Raw genomic sequence first — 20316 nt, forward strand, 5'->3', positions numbered from 1 at the left:
GACCCCTCCCACTTTCCCCAATGCCTGGCTGTGAAAAAAAAAAGGTCAGGCAATGATCTGGCACCTGTGGGCACAGAAATCAGCATCTTGGAACACCGGTTTGGCTCCAGATCATTGGGTATGAGAATGGGGCTGGAGGCACTGGTAGGTGCCGGTGGCACCAGGAGCATTGGCATTGTGACCAGGACCAGAAAAGGTAATCAGGGTACAACCAGTATCGATCCAGAATCAGATCCCTGAGACTACGCTGGAGCCAAGCCAGAGGCATGAAGCCACCGGTGTGGATCTGGTTGGAGTCTCATCCGACCCCACAGGACCCAAAGGGGCACCAGAAGGGTTGGTCCGCTCGAATACAAAAAGCATGGCCTCATAGAACTTCTTTATTTGAGCAGATATCGACCCATCTCCCAGAAAAGGTGGGATGACGGGAGTCGAACTGGCTAACGGCTCAGCAGGGACCATGCCGGGAACTCTGATGTTCCCCGCTCATCTGGTTGGTGAAGTCAAATTCCTCTTTGACTTCTTCTTTTGTCTCTTTCCAGAGTGTCACAAGGACCTCGAATGGGAAGAAGAGGACTTGGGGCCCGAGGTCTGTCCTGCGACCTCCTTCTCGACCAGGACCGAGACCTTCTCGGAGTTGAGCGTGTCGGTGTTGCAGACTACCGCGCCACAAGCAGCTTTAGGGACCACTCCCTCAAAGCCTTCAGTGCCACAGCCCGGCAGTCCGAGCACAACCTGGAGTCATGGTCGCACTAGAGGCACCAGAGGCAAACGAGATGGAAGTCAGTGACCGACGTGGTGCGGTGACAGGTGCCACATGGTTTAAACCCAGCCTTCCTCAAAAACATTTCAACACACAAAGAAAAATGTCGACAACAAGTTAAAAAAACAAAAAGCCCATCAAAAAGCAACAGAGGAGTAGCTGTCTCCGGCTCTGCGCTACCTGGCACAGAAAGAAACGAACTAATGCCCATGCGCCACCTATTTAGGTGATCGCCACATTACTTCTGATGTCACGCGGAGCCGAATGGAGCCACCCGCCGGTGCACGCAAAGGGGATTGCTCCGCAAACATTTCTAGATCCAGCCAGACATCTGGGAAAATCAAAGGTGAAGAATCTGCACCTAGAAGGCTCAGTCAGGTGATATGGTGCACCTGGTCTGTACTTCCAAGGAACTAATGGTAGAGTGAAGAGAAATGCTAAGTCCACTTCTCAACCAAAGAGGGATCTGAACATGCAGGCAGGGGGTTCTGGCTTGCCTTACACCAGCAGATGAACTGCTGCTTTGTGAGATTCCATATTTAGGCAAAAAAAGAAACTAATTGCAACTCATGGCGACGACACATGAGGTTAAGGAAGAAATCATTTCGAACTGAATGCATGTATTTAGTTGGAATGATCCTTCAATGGATCTATCCTGGAAACAGGTTCCTCATGCAGACTGCAGACACCCTGCACGCTGACCAGCTGATCACAAACAGAAAAGGAAACAACCATGATAGGCAGCCAGGTCAGTGAAAAGATTATTTTCTAATATCTTGCTAAATCGCATATAGGCCACTCCAATAGTTTTATAGTACCTACTTATAATCATGATTGGCAGCCAGGTAAGAACATGCTCCTCTTGCCCAACAACTTGCTTTTTTTGCATATCGGTAACTTCAATTGTCTCTGTATTCTTTTTTTTTTAATGTTTATGAAAAATATACAATTTTGCACATAGGTTATTTTAATCCATACTGTAATGACACTGTAGTCATTTTGTATTAATATGTCTAACTTTGATATCAGAGTGTGAATACTTTGTCTGTTCTTATGCTCACTCTAATCATTGCACTGTGGAAATGTCTTCATTATCGGTGCATCTAACAACTTCCTGTTTTGCTATGATATCTCAAATGTCTGCATTATTTTTTGCACATAGGGTACTGTAATGCCACTGTATTCATTTTTTAAATATGTCTAACTATGACAGCAGATTGTGATTGCTTGTTAATTCCTATGCTCACTTGGATAAATGCACTGTGGAAGTGTTTTTAGTCGTTGGTATCTTTTTGGTTCCAATATGCAAAGGTTTTAATTAACCATGCAAAATAAAATATATTTAAAACAAATCTTATGCATTTCGATTTAGAGCAAATTGGGTGAAGGTTTGTTAGAGATTTGAAATTAAAGTCCACTATCTGGGCCAGTTCTTTGGGTCTGTTGATAGGGCTCTGAATCTTAACTTGCAGATGTAGTTGTTTGAGGTCGATGTTGTTGAGCTTGTATTTTCCTTGCAGTTTTCAGAGCAGAAAAATTAGTGGAGGTTTTAGTTATTCTCTGATTTGCCTCTAGTTTTTAGAATTCCCTTCTTTTGAAGGACATATAATCAGAAAACCAACATATTTGGATTCCCAATCTAGACATAATTACATTTTATGACATACTTTGGGCTGCAATGTTTTAATTTAGGAGCAATGGGCAGGTGAATGGCCCAGTGAATGATAATGTTATCTGCCTAACTCATAGAAAGGTATGGCCACCAAATTATTGCCTCCAACCTTAGACTACTTGAAACTCCTGTTAACTTTCCCATTTTTACAATCATAAATCATAGGCCACCTCATACTCTAACTATACCTAAATGGTGGAACACAGTAACCTTATTCCGGTACCTATTGAACCACAAACTACTTCCTTCTCCAAAATCATTCACTCCTCTCTACCCTGTAGGCTGCGTACTTTTGTATTTGGGAGGGATTTTTATTTTTAGGTCCTAGAGTCTCAATTTATGTCACGCTTTGAGGTGTAGTCATAGATAAATAAAATGTTAATTAAAAAAAAAATTCTATCATTCTGTTGACTACATGACTAATGCTTGACTCGTTGCCATATGTGAAAATTAGGGGATTCTACTAATGTGGAACCAAATTTAGGAGGTGGTGACTGACTTTATATGCTTAAGCTTTGTCCCTGTCCCGCTCCTATATCCTTTTATCTTTCTCAGGGAACCCTTTTGGTGGAGGAAAAGATGATCCCAGACTAACAGGGAGGTAAGAGTGAAAAGGGCAATTTGTATGCAACTAGAGGCCAAGGAGTATGCTGACGTTTATCATGGAATAACGAGAAATGACTTGAGGGAAGGAGACATGGTCAAGATGAAGAATGTGTGAAATACTCGTTTTTTGTAAATCCAGATTCAGTGTTATTTTAGTAAAAAACATACCCTTATGTTCATTTCATAAGAGATGACGCATTTCGCGCTAACAAAACAAAGCGATCAAAGGCTGCTCGCTTTCTGTTTGTTTACGTTGTTTGTGTGCTCAGTATTTTTACCAGAACACATTTGAAGTTATGAGACATGGCGTAAAAGAGCGAATTTTGCATAACAAGTTGCGAAATGCAGAAAATTACTCGAGTACACTAATGTAATGAAAATTCTGCCAAGGCCTGATCAAGCTATGACTGCCTAAATATCATCACTGTGGGATGTCTCATTGCTCAGAGCGCAGGTCAGTAATGTGTATGTGCAGAACAGGCACTCATGGCAACTAGATTTCACAGGTAGCATAATCAGTCATATCTCACAGAATGACACAGTAGGAAAGTGCCTCTTTGTGTACTGTCACTTCCCCCAACACACACTTTTTGCCTCAATGCTGTCTGTAATCACTGTTAGTGCACTAGAGCCTGCTAACCAGGCCTAAGTGCTCAAGCTCGCTCCAAAAACAGATCTGTCAACTTGGTAATTCAAAGTCGAAGATGTCACCACCTTATAAGTCCCTAGTAAATGGTACTTGGAGTGCCCAGGGCATAGGTGGTAAAGGGGTCCCCAGGGCTGCAGCATGAACTTGTGCACCTCTGGGAGACCCATACAAACTACTGATAGCAAACCTGACATTGAAGACTGGAGGAGCAGTGCAAATTGATCGATCTCAACTGTACCCTCACCGTGTGTGGACAGTCCCATGCAATATCTTTTATATATGTCAGGCACCCCTAAGGAAAGCCTCTCCAGCCCATGAGACAGGATGCATTATATTTAAAGTAGAGGCAGATAGGCACAAGCTTATATGTCTCTATAGTGTCTTTTCATTAAAGTACAATGTTAGACCTGGCAGCCTTAGGATGGTCATTCCCCAACTTTTTGCCTGCCTCCCTCCATTTTTCTGGCCCTGTTTTTGCTGGTTTTAGGATTCTGCGCGAATGTATGTCGGAACAACGCATGCTGGAACAACGCATGCCTCAACAACGAGGTCGGAACAACGACTGCGTTGTTACCACTAATGCCTTTACCACGAATGCCTTATAAATGATTTTTTGTTGTAAAGGCATTGCTGGTAAAGGCCTTAGTGATAGGCATGCATGGTTCCAGCATCCTTTCCCCCTGGCCCCCCACCCCACCCCTAAAAATTACCCCCACCCCCTCACCTAAAACCACGCCAACCCCCCACCCTGCCCCTAAATCAACCCCAACCCCCACCCCATCCCTGAAAAATAAATTACCCCAACCCCCACCCCTAAAACCAAAAACCACCCCTGCCCCTAAAACTACCCCGAGCCCCCACCTGCCCCTAAAACCTAAACCCCCCAACCCCGCCCCAAAAATTACCCGACGCCCCAACCCACCCCTAAAACCTAAAACCACCCCAACCTACACCCCTAAAACAACCCCAACCCCACCCCATCCTAAAACCTAAACTACCCAAACCCCCACCCCAAGGCCTAAAACTACCCCAACACCCTGCCCCTAAAACTACCCCCAGTCCCCCACCCCGCCTCTAAAACCTAAACCCCCCAACCCCGCCCCTAAAATTACCCGACCCCCCAACCCACCCCTAAAACCACCCCAACCCCTAAAATTACCGCAACCCCTCACCCTGCCACAAAAACCTAAACCCACCCCAACCCCCACCCCTAAAACCTAAACCACCCTGACCCCCCCACCCCCAAATACTAAAAATACACGACCCCCACCCCGCCCCTAAAACTAAAAATACCCCTCCCCAAACCTAAACTGCCCAAACCCCACCCCTAAAACTAAAAATACCCCGACCCCCCCATCCTCGCCCCTAAAACTAAAAATACCCCTCCCCACCCTCCCCGCCCCTAAACCTAAACTGCCCGACACCCCCTCCCCTAAAACTAAAACCCCCAACCCCCCACCCCCAAAACTAAAAATACCGACCCCCCCACCCCTGCCCCAAAAACTAAAACCCCAACCCCCCACCCCTGCTCCTAAAACTAAAAATACCTCGACCTCCTACCCCCGCCCCTAAAACTAAAACCCCAACCCCCGCCCCTAAAACTAAAAATACCCCGACCCCCCAGCCCCTAAAACAGCCCCACTTACCTGACTCATAGCGTCATCCTCCTCAGCCGACTCCCTTGTTCTGTGCCTTAACCACTCATGTGCGTGGTTCAGCACATGCGTGGTTAAGGCACAAAACAACAAAGTCGTGGTTAACAAAAGCGTTGTTCCGCTTTCGTTGTCCACGACTTCGTTGTTACGGAGTCGTGGTTCAGGGCGTTCCCCTTCTGCGCACAGTACCACTGCTGACCAGTGCTAAAGTGCATGTGTTCTCTCCCCTAAAGAGGGTAACATTGGTTTCTACCCAATTGGTAGACTTTACCTGTAAGTCACTAGTAAAGTGCACTACATGTGCCCAGGGGCCCGTAAATTAAATGCTACTAGTGGACCTGTAGCACTGATTGTGCCACCCACATAAGTAGCCCCTTAACCATGTCTCAGACCTGCCATTGCGAGGCCTGTGTGTGCAGTTTCACTGCCACTTCGATTTAACATTTAATACTACTTGTGAAGCCTTAAAACCCCCTTTTTCTACATATAGGTTACCCCTAAGGTAGGCCCTATGTAACCCATATGGGAGGGTGCTATGTACGTAAAAGGCAGAACATGTACTTATGTGTTTTACATGTCCTGGTAGTGAAAAACTCACAAACTCATTTTCCACTACTGTGAGGCCTGCTCTTCTCACAGACTAGCATTAGAACTGCCTTCATATACTTTGAAGGGGTATATTCTGATCTGGAAGGAGTAGCCCTGTCATGTTTAGTATGGCCAGAATGGTAATAGAAAATCCTGCTCACTGGTGGAGTAGGATTTAATATTACTATTTTAAAGACGTCACTTTTAGAAAGTGGGCATTTCTCTGCACTTACTGCCATCTGTGCCTCACAGCCTGTCTCCAATCCATGTCTGGTCTGTGCTGGTTGACAGCTCCCCTTGCGCATTCCACCCAGCTATAAACACAGGACACTCACCCACATTAGCATTCATCTGCATACTGAATGGGTCTCCCTGGGCAGGAAGGAAGGAGGGGCTCTCTCTTACACTTCAGAGGCCAGTGGCCTGCCCTCGCACAAAGGACTGATGACCCCCACAGGGATCCTGGGAGACAGGACTGGGCTGAAAGGGGAACTTGTGCACTTCAAAACCACTCTTCCCCCACTTCAAAGGCATTTTGGGTATATAATTAAACTGAGTCTCTGACCCTACCAAATCAGACACTTCTGGATCTACACCTGGACTGTGTCAGAGGGGCTGCCTGGCTACCCCAAGTACTCATCTGGACTGCTTTGCTGAAAAGGACTGCTGCACTGCTTGTTGGCCTCTGACTCTGCTGGAAGGACTCTGCCTTCCCCAAAAGTGCTTTCTAAGGGCTTGTATTGAGCTTGCCTCCTGTTCTGATGTCTCAGATCCAACAAAGACTTCATTTACTAGCTTCTAGCTAGTTCACCGACTTCAGCGACACCAGCCCCGACCTCAGCGACTCCAGCACGGACGCTGCTGCCCAATGCCGCACCACTGCCTACTCCAGCTCCGTGGTTCTCGCTGCAACAATGACTGCTGCCTGCATCGCAAGTTTGACATCGCCAAGACAGCGCTGATATCCTGCAGTGTGATCGTGGCATTCCAAAGTCGACTTATCATGTGTTGGCCAACTGGATTCATCGACCCTGCCGGGTCAAAAGTAATTGACGCCTCATCATCGACGTCGCACCAGCTCCCCTGCAGCTGGACGGAACCGACGCCTTGCCTCCCTTGCCTCGCAGTACAGGACTGATGCCTCACCTCCCAGGATGCCGTAAGGGACAGACGTCGCATCGGCACCAGTGACGCATCAACTCAACGACTCAGTGTGACATCTTTGTTTCTTAGTTTTCAAAGATACTATGCCTGGGGGTCCATGTGACTCAGTGACTAGCACCTGTGGTGTCAGACTGTTGGAAACGACTTCGTCAACGATGTTGTGATAGCACGAGTTGGAGCAACTGTGTTTCTAAGCGCTTGAGTGAGACTTAATCTTTAAACAATCATAACTTTGCTTGTGTAGATTGGAGTTTCATCGTTTTGACATTTCAATCAGATAAATATTATCTATTTTTCTAAACCTGTGTGGCGTATTTTTGTTGTGTTTTCACTGTATTACTGTACGAGGTATTGCACAACTACTTTACACTTTGCCTCCTAAGTTAAGCCTGCCTGCTCCATGCCAAGCACAGGATAATTTGGATTGTGTTGTGACTTACCATGACTAGGACTGTGGTCCCTAATTGGACAAGGGTGTATACCTCTGCCAACCAGAGACCCAATTTCTAACATACACTATGAATGACAACCAGTCCTTGCACATGGGACTTGCACCCCGACATACCGAGGTTGTTAACTCCATTATGACACCGCCTAGATATGGCGAGTTATTGTCAAACAATGTGCCTTCTCTCCTCTGACACAAATCTGGTGTCGCCGGACAGCTGGCATATACCCATGTGGCATCTTAGAGGCTACCCACCTGTTTGTCCCAAATTCTTTGTGTTCTGGCTGGTCAGCCCACGCATTCACATGCTTGCTGCTGCCAAGACAGTATTCTGACCCTCCCAGGAGTCATAAACAAAGGCTGATGCGGGAAGGAGGTCACAATTCCCTCCCTCCAGCCGGGCTAGTGAATTGGCACTTCAGGGTGGTATGTTTCAAATGCTTCACTGCCCCTGATAGGCATCTGTGCTGTCTCCCAGAGGAGGACATAGCCCTCCCCAGCCCAGGCTCATTTGGTCATGGTGAGGCAGGAAATTAGCTATGCAGGACACTGCACACATCCCAGAAGGCTGACCACACTTCTAGAGTGAGCAGCCCGGTCTGTGCACTACTTTTTGATTTCTCATCTTGGGAGTGGCAGGATAGAGGGTTCTGGGTAGTAGAAGGTGACCCACTCCAACGGATGTGGTCACCTGAGGAGCAGATTAGCTGCAGGAGTTTGCTGCCCATTTGCTATTAGCCTCCACGCTCCTAACTCCCCTAAATCCAGGATTTAAGGGACACCCCTGACACAAGAACCTCTGATCTGAACAACTGACTTCAAAGAAGGGCCAAGAAGAGCCCTGTCTCGCAGACAACCCGACTTTGCCCACTGCAACAAAGCAAAAGAGTGATACTCTGTCATGGAGGCAACAGACTGGGAACTGTATGAACGACCCTGGCCCTTCACTCTAACTCAGCAGTCTCAACCAGAGGTACCCCTGTGGATGCCAGAAACACCCTCAGTCTCCCCTGAACTAGTGGCACTAGTCACCTGCAAACTGCAGGTAAAAACGCTTGCAAGATCCGATGATTCACAGGACATTGGGCCCTCTGTGGAATCACCAAAATCCAGGTTGTCCAGTGTCTTCTGGGAGTTGTAGGCTTGGCTGCTCCAAAGTTTCAGGCAACTGCGTCACTCCCCGACCCTGTGAAGTTCCCAAAGCTTTTCTTTGACTCTACCACTGCCAAGGCTTGTAGGATGCCAGCCCTTTGACTGACACCCATGCTGTAACTGCAGGACACACTGTTCAGCCTACATCTGACTTTGACAACCCAGTTCCTGCTGAGTTTTTGCACCTTGTTTTCTGCAACGTCGTGTAAGTGGTAAAATCAGCACCAGTGCGAGTCCCACTCAGCACCACAAACAGCCAATACATTTCTGCACCCAGATTCCACTGGCATGGTAAAAGTGAACTGACTGTCCTGGCTCAGTCCTAGGACCTGGACCACCTTAACTCTGCAAGGGTTCCACGTAACTTGACCCGAAGTGGCCGTTTTGTTTCTCCACTGACTGTAATGTTAAGTTTAAATGTCATTTTGGCTGTGATATTAATTTTGCTTCTAAAATCTATAACTCTGGTTGTGCTGATGCAATTCCGTTCATTTTGGGGTTTAAATTAAGATAAAAATAAGCTATATTTTTAAATTGGTGTCAGATTTCTTTTGAGTCATGTCATTTACTTATCGTCCATGTTGGTGCTCTGAAATGCTTAACACATGTCCCTCTAGTAAAGCCTGACTGCTCTTTGCTACACTAACAGGAATGAACTGAAGTTTTATTAGTGTGAATCCAAGGACCATCTTTGGAGTATCGTGAGAGCATTACATGGTGAAGATTAACCCCCACACCACTTAATACTCCACTTTCCTAGAGACACCACTGCCTATATACGTAACCTAGAGCTTCCATTTAGGAGGTGATGTTTACAGTGGCACACATCACTTTTTCGAAGATGAAGTGTGGCCCAGTCTCCACTTGGCAGCTCTCTGTCAGGACCAGACACCTCTCACTCCATTGTAGAAACTCCCCCTTTGGATCTGTAGAGATCAAAAAATAAATGTCTCTGCACATTTTAGGTTTCTGCCAGGAGGTTCCATTAATCCCACCTTTTATAAGCCCTCCTCGTACCTGGTTTGACGGACAAGTTACTTAGCTTCAGTAACGCCTTATCTGGTAGAGACTATGGGGGTGATTCTGATTCTGGCGGGCGGCGGAGGCCGCCCGCCAGAATTCCGCCCCCATTATACCTCTCCGCGGTCAGAAGACCGCGGAGGGTATTATGAGTTTTTCCCTGGGCTGGCGGGCGGTCTCCAAAAGACCGCCCGCCAGCCCAGGGAAAAACTCCCTTCCCACGAGGATGCCGGCTCGTAATCGAGCCGGCGGAGTGGGAAGGTGCGACGGGTGCAGTGGCACCCGTCGCGTATTTCAGTGTCTGCAAGGCAGACACTGAAATACTTTGCGGGGCCCTCTTACGGGGGCCCCTCGACCCCCCCTACCGCCATCCTGTTCATGGCGGCTTTCCCGCCATGAACAGGATGGCGGTAGGGGGGGTCAGAATCCTCATGGCGGCGGAGCGCGCTCCGCCGCCATAAAGGATTCCCCCGAGCAGCGGTAAGTCGGCGGGAGCCCGCCGACTTGCCGCTTCTGACCGCGGCTGAACCGCCGAGGTCAGAATGCTCGTGGGAGCACCGCCAGCCTGTTGGCGGTGCTCCCGTGGTCAGAATGACCCCCTATATCTAGCTGCAGATTCCTTACCCTTGAATTATCTCCGGGCATCAGACTGGGTCTAGAACATTTTTTGTGAGCAGTGCCCCTGAGTGCTGGTAGGTGGTGTCTATCTGCTCTTCATCTGTGGTCCACGCTGGAAATGACATTGTAGTACCTTGATAGGCACCACCCAGGCGTGCCCACGTCGGTTTATTTTCATGATTTTTCATGCCAAAAGCTTGGAGCCATGAAAAACACTTACCTCTGGTGCATCACAACTAAGGCCCTGAAAGGAAAGTCCCTGCTCCTAGAAATCCATTCGCAGAGTGGGGAGGATGTGTGGGTCTGTAAGGAATCTACAGCTAAATATAGTTTCTACCAGATAAGGTGTCACTGACAGTAAGTTGTTCATCTGATATAGAATTCTAGCTGCAGATCCCTTACCTTTGAATGGATAACCAAGCAATTCCATCCCCGGAGGTTGGTCTGCAAACCAATCTGAAACGAGAAAGACGTGCGGCATCTGATCGGCCACAGTGCCCATACCTACAGAGCCGATTGTCCAGGCAGTAGTGTTAGTGAACGTGTGCAGAGATGCCTGGCAGATGACCAGGACTGGAAGTCAACTTGCTAAAGAGTGGTTGCAGCTTTCACTCTGGTGGAATGAGCCTGCAAGCCTTCAGGAGGTTGCTTTTTGGCAAGTGTGTTGCAGATCTTGATGCAGAGCATGACTCAACGAGAGATGGTTCGCTTCTGCATCACCTCTCCTTTCTTCTTACCCACTCTTTTTGGGTCCAGGCAATGGAGTCTCTCCTCTTCCTTAGATGGATGTAAGGGGGCATAAAAAGTAGGAAAGGTGATTGATTGGCCTACATGAAAAGGCGTGACCGCTCTTGGCAGAAAAGGGGCTCTTGTGCAAAACACCACTTTGTCAGAATATATAGAGAAGTAGGGTGGCTTAGATGATAAGACCTGCAGCTCACTCACTCTGGGGACAGATGTAGTTGCCACAAGTAAGGCTGTTTCAATGCGAGAAGCCTTAGGGGATAATTGTAGAGGGGCTTGAAAGGAGCAAGCATCAAAAAGGTCAGAACCAAATTAGGATCCCACTGGGGCACAATGAATGGAGAAGGAGGGAATAGATGAGTGAAACCCTTTGAGGAGCCTATGTACAATAGAAGACTTAAAAATGGATGGTTGATCAGACAACCGCAAGAAAGTAGAAATGGCAGATAAATAGCCCATATGAGTGTCCAAAGCAGAGCACTGTTGGGCAAGGGAAAGAATAAAAAGCAAAACCTCAGAGAGAGGGGCATAAAGGCGATCAACAGACTTGTCTGTGCACCAGGCCACAAATATTTTCCAACAACAGATGCATACCGTTTTGAGGGAGCAATGCCTGGATGCCAAGGTGATGTTACAGACTAATGAGGCAGGTCAAAAGTTGCTGATTGCCGCCACTGAATCTCCACACAAGAAGGCAGAGAGTGAACAGGTTCAGGTGAAGAACCTTCCCCTGCTGCTGCTGCGACAGAAGATCTTCCCAAAGGGGCAGTCTAATCTGAGGATCAAGGGACATGCTCAGCAAATCGCGATACCAGACTTTCCGTGCCCAGTCCGGAGCCACAAGGATTACTTGGACCTGTTCATTTCGATCTTCTTGAAACAGTGGGTAGCAGTGGTATGGGCAGAAAGGAGTACAAGAGGCCTAAATTCCACCTGAGACAAAAAGCGTCTCCAAGCTAGAGTTGACTTGTAAACTGCTTACACTGCGTATTCTCAGCAAAGGTGAACAGATCTAATGAAGTCTCTCCCCACTGCTGAAATAGAACTTGCACCACCTCCAGGTGGAGATGTCATTCGTGATCAACTAGGCATCGTCAGCTGAGTTTGTTTGCTCTGGTGTTCAGAGAACCCACCAGGTGTTGAACAACCAGAGATATGCCCTGCTGTTCCAGCCATGTTCAGAGGGGAAGCCTCTTATCCAATGGTCCACGACCCCACCCCGCACTGTTTGCAGCAGTACCACATGGCAGTGTTGTTGTCCGTGAACACTTGCATTAGTCTTCCCTTGATGGAGTGTAGAAAGGCTTTCAATGCCCGCAGGATCCAGAAGATTGATGTGGAGTCCAGATTCCACCGGAGACCAAAGTCCTCTGATCTTCACTTCTCAAAAATTGCCACCCAAGAGTGACTTCTCTGTCACTACTGTCAGATCTAGTTCTACCTCTGACCTAATCACAGTTTTTTAACCACCACTGAAGATCTTTCGTAGTTCCCTCCGAGATCTGGACTATGTTGGAGAGATTCTCATGATGCTGCGCCCACTAGAACTTCAGGCCCTATTGCAGAGCTCGAATATGCCATCTGGTGTGTGTCACTAGCAGAATGCAGGAGGACATGAGTCACAACAGCCTCAGAGTCAGTATCACCGAGATCCCGGATAGAGGCTGAAACATCTGTTCCACAGCTTGAATATGCTGGACTCGCCGCTCAGGAAGATAACCCCGAAACTGCACCGTATCCAGAACAGCTTCGATGAAAGGGAGCTTCTGCGAGGGAGTCAGGTGTTTGGCATATTTATAGTGAACCTCAGCGAAATGAAGGAGGTTCACTGTAGTCTGGACGTGGGAGAACACAGCCTGGGGCGAGCCCGCCTTCAACAGCCAGTCGTTGAGATAGAAGAAGACTGACACCCCTGAGCTCTGCAGATGAGCAGAAGCCATGACCATCACCTTTGTGAACACCCGAGGGGTGCTGGTAAGTCCAAAGGAAAGCACTGTGATTTGAAAGTGTTTGTGGCCTACCCTGAACCTCCGATAACGCCTGGGGTCAGGCAGGATAGGGATGTGGGAATAAGCATCCTGCAAGTCCAACGCTTCCACAAAGTCTTGTGCGTCTATAGCAGGCAAGACCTCAGGCACTGTGAGCATCTGGAACATTTCCTTCTTGAGGAAGAGATTGTAGGCTCATAGGTATAAAACACAGCAAAGACCCTTGTCCTTTTTGGGAACCCAAAAGTAGCTGGAATAACAACCACAGCCTACTTCTGGCACAGAAACCCTCCATCTGGCTCCCTTGGCCAAGAGAGCAGCGACTTCCTTGTAGAAAAAGGACAGATGATTCTCTGTCATCCAGTCATGAGATGCGGCATGGAGGGAGGGGTGGGTTTGAAGGGGTTGGTGTAGCCCCTTCAGACGATCTGCAAAACCCACCTGCCCAATGTAATAGACTGCCAGTGGGGCAGGTGATGGCGAATCCTGCCACCAACTGGGTGCCTGTGGTGATGAAGAGCTAGACTAAGAGTGTTTAGAGGCTGCTGTAGGGGGAGGTGGACTGAGCAGACTGTTGGCCACCTGACCTAGAGACCAGTGGGTAACTCACCCTCAACCATGCAGAGGCTGGGCAGCATGCGCGGCGCAGTGGCTAGGTGAGAATTTTCACAGTTTGAAGCTCTTTCCATAGCCACAAAAGCAGCAAAAGGCAGATTGTGGGAGATTGGGGGGGGGCTGCCATGAGGCCCAAGGACCTGTCTGTAGCCTGAGAATCCTTGAAGCACTGGAGCACCGAATTTGCGTTGTCTCGGAAGAGATGGGGTCTAAGGGAAGCTTGGACATCCTCCGAAAAGCCAGACGTCCTCAGTCAGGTGTGGCGCCTCAGGGCCACTGTTATTGAAACCGCTCTGCTTAGGGAGTCAGTCGTGTCCGGTACGCAATGAGTTGTGAACTTTGCTGCGTCTCTCCGGTAGGCAACAGCTTGAGAGAGTATAGCCCGGGTCTCCGCTGTGACCTTTGGCAGCACTTACGCAACCGTGTTCCACAAAGTGTGGGAATAACGGACCAAAAGGCATGTGGTGTTCACAGACCAGAATGCCAGGCTGACAGAAAAAAACATCTTCCCAAATGAGCCCAGCCTCTTGGATTCCCTATACAGGGGAGTGGTAGGGAACATGCCCCGGAAATTAAGGCTTAGACCACCAAGCTCTCAGGGGTAGGGTTTTGTGTGAGGATGGTTGGGTACCCAAGTGCGGGGCGATGGTGGCGGGCAATTGTCCTATTCACAGGAGCCTCTGTGCTGGGTTTTGACCAGGTACCCAAAAGGACATCCAGGAGCGCATCATTGAATAGAAGAAGGGGTTCAGATGTGGAAGCTCCCAGTTGCAGCACCTCTGTCAAAAGATTAGTCTTGAATACCACTGAGGGAAGCTGAAGGTCCAAAACCTCAGCCACCCTCCTCACCACCACTGCGTAAGAGGAGCCTTCCTCCAGAGCCACAGTAGAGAGAGAAAGCATACCAACATCTGGAGAAGTGTCCAATCCAATGGCCTTACCCAAGTCCTCACGCCAGTCCATTTCCCAGTGAGACTGGCATTCCAAAAGTTTCAATGACCCCTCCCAGTCTTCCCCAAGGCTTAACCCAACAGAATAGGGCTCAGGATCCAATCTAGTAGGCAAAGCTCCTGGTGGCGTTGGAGTCGGCATCAGGCAACACCCACCTGGCTCCATGTTGGAGTTGGGGATGACAATGGTGATGGTGCCGGTGGCACAGGGAGCATTGGGACCAGCACCAGGGAAGGTCGAGGTGGCACGATTGGGGCTAGTCCAGATCTAGGACTGGAACACTGGGACCCCCCCACTGTTGAGGCTAAAGCCGCCGGCGGGAACCCGATGGGGCCCCCTCCAACACATTGGGCCCAAAAACGCACCAAAAGGGTCAGACTGTCCAAAAGTGAGGAGCATGGCCTCATAAAATTCTTTGAATTAGGCAGGGATTGGCTCCAGCTCCTGGAAAGTCAGGGAGGCGCAGAGTCGGCCCAGGCGCATGTTCCGAAGAACGAGGCCTAGAATGACGATGCTCCTTCGTCGGCCAACAAACGAGAGGTCGAAGACCACTTTGACTTCTTGCTCTTCTTCCTGTGCCTTGACTTACCTAATCATCCGAGGACCTGGAGTGGAACGACGATGACTTTGGACTCCACAACCGATCCCGGGACCTTCTTCTCAACCGGGACTTCGACCTGCGTAGAGTTGCGTGCCTGGCGGGCATCAGCTTTAGGGACAGCTCCCTCAAACCCTTCAGATGCATGGCCCGGCACTCGGAGCACAACTTCAGGTCGTGGTCACGCTCAAAACGCAGATCCATTACTGACATCACCTGATGACAAGATCCACAGGGCTTAAAACCCACTTTACGTAAACCTAAAAAAAGGATCAACAAATGTCCAGCCAAAAATTGACTTAAGTGAAATTCTTCTCTCGGATCAGCATTGGCTGGTGCGTAAAGAAAAGAACTGTTGGAGCGCCTGTGTGGAGTCTATCTAAGTTTCGCAACGTAATTTCTGGCGCAGATGTTGCAGACAACTGATACGGAGCCGACTGATGCCACGTAATGGCACACAGGGGTACTGCTCACAAAACACATCTTCCAGCTCCAGTCTGACACCTGGGGAGAATTCCAAAGGTAAGTAATCTGCAGCTAGAAGTATCTATCAGATATGAAATGTTCAGCCATGCAACTACCCCCTGCTTCCACCTCAGGGTAGAACAACAACCATAAGGACTAATCATGGGCTCTCTGCCCTAGGTTTAAATATTAATGTTAACTTTGCCTGCATTAAAGGGCAACACCACTGCACACTAGTTCCAACTTGAGCCTAGTCTCCCTCTAATTCTTCTTCCCCTTTGACTGTCCCAAACTTCCAACATGCCCACTTCAGCCTAACTCAAGTATGCACCACTGATCTCCGTTACTAAAACATCACCAGTAAACTCTGTACCACCCTGTTATGATTCTTGTCAAAAGCCTGCAACATCATCCTACTGCCACCATTTTACTCGCCTCCCACTACTTTCCGCTGCACAGTTTTCCCCTATCTGTACCCGCTGCACAGCATATGTCACTCCCCTATCTGCACCAACATCATTACACTCGTTTTTCACTGAAGCTCCCCTTTTGGCCCACAACCATAACACGTTCTCCAACCTGTCCGTCCAGCCTTGGTTAACCATATAGCAAAGTTGCAATGTTCTGAACTGTCTATCTGAGCTCTTTTCTCCAGAGATGATATTTTCCCTGTGAAACACAAGATTTATTCATGCACAACAAGGCCTCCTTCATCACAGACTACCAAATCCCAATCTGCAACTCTTCACTGCCATTACTGAAACTGGGATCTAGAACAATGAGGCAAACAATCAAAAACCAAGACCTGACATACTGACCTAATATGTTCTATCCACTCCACCTTCACAGCGATAAAGAAGGTAGCATCAGTCACTCTCAACAAGACTATCTCCACCTCCCACAAGCCTGTTTCCTCTTCGTATAAACGCCCATCTCCGAAGCATCCTCATTTGCCCTCTATACTGCCTGCTGGCACAAAATCACCTTTTTGAATTAAATATACGTTAATGGACATTCTCTTCACCAAACCACTAGATGTCCTTGACTAATTTATCTGAACACAAAGGGCCCAGAGTTCAGCAGTACATTCCCCCATGCCCTCAATATCAACTAATATCTGCTAACTCACTGTTGTAAAAGCCTTGACATAATTCCCATTCTGACTCCCCTTATATAACCAACCCTTCCTCTTCAGATAACTTTGTATATTAGGCATACTTCTCCCTGAATACTACCAATCTCTTTATCCACATGTCCAATCACAAAATTTCCAACCCACATCTAGTTATTGTTCACCATTCACTTTCTCTGCCATCTCTACGTTCTCTGAACAATCCCTCTCTGAATCAATCACCGCTTGACACTGCCTACTACCCTTTTGAGCACAAAGCTCTCCTGACTTCTGACTCCTTGTTATGTTATGTGTATATGAATAGTGCATGAATCCCCCCGGGGGAGTACCCTGGCCCTGAAAGCAGGAGGTACATGGGCTGTGCAAAGGCCAGGACTAGATGAAGATACAAGTCCTCAGTTTCTAGGGGAATTCAAGTACTGAGGCGGTGACTCTGGTGTAGAGGAGGTTACAGGTTTTAGGAGTGAAGTAGGAAAAGGCATGACTGCAGAATCTGGCTCTGCATTTGCAGGTGGTGTTTGTGAATAGGAGTGCGGCTGAGAGGTGGTGTCTGGTAGGTTTGTGGACGTTTATGTAGTTTTAGGGGTACATGCATCCTATATTGTGTAAGGCTTTATATGTGTGTGTGTAAGTAGTTTTAAAAGTGCTCATTTGTAAATTGGGAGTCAGTGGAGCTCTTTGAGGTGTATAGTGATGTCAGTGTGGGGTGGGAGGTTGTGTCAGGCTACTGAGTTTTGCATGGACTGCAGTCTTCAGGTTAGCTGCACACTGACTTCAGTGTAGAGCGCAATACCGTAGTCCAGCTTTCTAGCAATGAGGGTTAGCGTGATTGTTTTGTGAGTGTTGGTGGCAAGCCATTTGAAGACCATCTTGAGCATGTGGAAACAGGAGACTGAGACTGCGTTCACTTGGCAAGTCATGGTGAGTTAGTTGTTGATTACTATTCTGAGGTTCTTTGCGTGGGTTTCTGGGAGGGGTGTGGGTCCAGCAAGCCATCAGGTGAGGTCCCAGAGCAAGGTGTCTTTGTCAGTGGTTACTACTTCAGTCTTGTCTGTGTTGAGTTTGAGACAGTTGGTTTTCGTCTATCTGGCGACTTCATAACTTAAGCGGAGAAATTGGTCTGGCTCTTGCCAGATAGGGAGAGTATGATCTGGGTATTATTTGCATAGGAGATTATGTTGATTCCATGGACGCAGATGATGCTGGAAAGTGGGGTCATGTAGGTGTTGAACATGGCCGGACTGACTCAGGATCCTTGTGGAAATCTATAAATGAGGTTGTCAGCACCCAGGATGAAGGAGGGCCCAGGCTGCGGCCTGTCAGTAAGGAGCAAATCCAGCTAAGTATGTGTCCTTGGGTGCAGATTTCCTGCAGTCGTTGAATAAGGATGGGGTGGAAAATGGTGTTGAAGGCTGTCTAAAGGTTCAGCAGGATGAGGGCCGGAGTGTCACCTCTGTCCACAATCATCCAGATGTCATCCGTGGCAGCAAAGAGGGTTGACTCTACTGTGGTTGGTCCTCAATTCTAATTGGGTGGTGTCACGGAGTTAGTGGCTAGGTGTTTATCATCTTTTCCATGACTCTTGCCAGAAAGAGTAGTAGGGAGAAAGGCTGATAGCTGGCTAACATTTTCAGGTCTGCCGTGCATTTGGTAAGGAGGGGATCTGCATTCAAACCCCTTCATGACAATACTCAGCCAAATCTTATTGTGCACAAAGATGACTCCTTTAATTGTTTCTTGGGATCACTTCACGATCTGTAGACTTTCCTCACCACACCAAGATTCTCAAAAAAAACCTTGCTGCTGCTACTTTCTTGTAGGTAGTCTTCAGGCTGTAATCTGCATGCTCACTTTGTGGGCTAATACTGCAGTTAAATGTGATTATGTATACACCTTCAGAGGATAGGGCTGTCCTTCCCAACAGCATAGTGTCACTGCCCAACAGTAGCTGGCTGTCAGATTTGGAGAATGACTGACAGCTCGACTCACAGCACGATAAAGCATTCCTTTACGTGCGGCAAATGTCGTCGATGGGAGCAGAGAGAAGGAATGTGTCTACCTCTATGGGGCAGCACTGTGGTGGCCCCTTCTTTCCAAGAATGAAGGGATGTTTTGTAACATGTGGCAAAGTCAGGAATGTATTCTCCATGGGTGGACAGAAGGTCTTGCATTTGTATGGAGATCAATGTTTTAGACTCAAGCATTTAAAAATGAAGCACATCCATCCATGCTTATTCTCAATTAGACTTAGGTTGAGTAGCTGTTCTTGTTCCAGCATTTCTAAACGTGGTTACATTGTCTGATTAACCTATTTATTAATTCACTGATATAACATGCAACCTTAGCTGTCTTATTGCTAAATAATACTAATTACTCACGGCTGTGGGCATAGTACGTATGAAATATTTACGAGGTTCAAATGACAAGTCCATTTTTGACTACTGCAGCTCATAGGGGGAGTTGTTTATGTACAATTTCCCTAGCTACAATATCCCCTCTTTTCACCAACTTACAGACTTGCAGTCACTTAATATTGAGAGACATGTAATCGTGCACTGCATTATTTATACACGCTCAATATCAGACGATGCAACATTATATTATATCAGTAACGGCATACAAAATCTACACATTGAAGTAAACAGCATTTCACTTTTAGTCTCTGACAGAATCTTTTTAGTTTGAGCTAAAAAACGTGGCCATTAATTTTTTTAGCTCAGCAAGTACACTTTAATTGTGGAAGAAAATAAATATGCTACATAAACTTGTCATTCTCTAATACACCAGAGTTCCTTCAGAACCAGACAACTGTGAACGACAAAATATGTGGTCAGGAAACTTGATCTTTATTAAAAGAAAGATAAGGACTTAAAAAATATCTCAACCTACACAAACCAGCTTAAAAATGCAGACAGATAAAGAAGGAATTAAAAGGAACTAACAGGTGCGAGTCAGATATACTTCAAAGCAGAACTCAACACCCACTTTCCTGTCATTTTCACACACACTGGGTAAACTGTTCTGCTCAAAGGACAGGATCCCTCCCACACACTGCAGACAAGATTAATCCTGTGTTGTCAGGCGAAAACATGTTAAAAGTACTCTTGCCCACGGTATGCAGCTGTCCCTTGAGCAATTAAAACAATGATCTCAGCAGCAGTTAAAAACTTAAATATTTTCTGACATACCTCCATTAATAAAGTCTGATCCTCTGGCACAGGGCAATTCTCCACAGCCAATGCAAACTGTTCTAAGGTCACTGAAACAATTAAATTAGAGGGGTTAATCAGATCTCTTTACACGATGCACAGTAACGTCAGTGTATGAACTAAGTATGTCTAAATGCAGACACTGCAGTCTATAAAATACTCAGACAGGTAGGAATGGTAGAAGCTCGCAAAAACCTATTGTAGTGTACATGTTCAATGTCAGTTAGAACACAGAGGTCTGTCATAATATGTCAGATGTGGACAGCAGATGCCAGACGT

At 47.4% G+C, this 20316-nt stretch overlaps 1 protein-coding gene across 1 annotated transcript in view; it reads right to left on the reverse strand.

Annotated features, from left to right (window-relative positions):
- ACOXL (acyl-CoA oxidase like) overlaps nucleotides 1-20316 on the reverse strand; it is a 981865-nt gene that overhangs the window by 168463 nt on the left and 793086 nt on the right. The window contains exon 17 of the mRNA XM_069234707.1: nucleotides 20017-20087. Within this exon, the coding sequence (XP_069090808.1) occupies nucleotides 20017-20087 (71 nt within the window). The remainder of the gene's footprint in view (nucleotides 1-20016; nucleotides 20088-20316) is intronic.

Source organism: Pleurodeles waltl, chromosome 5 (assembly GCF_031143425.1).
Source record: "Pleurodeles waltl isolate 20211129_DDA chromosome 5, aPleWal1.hap1.20221129, whole genome shotgun sequence".
In the NCBI taxonomy this organism is placed as follows: Eukaryota; Metazoa; Chordata; class Amphibia; order Caudata; family Salamandridae; genus Pleurodeles; species Pleurodeles waltl.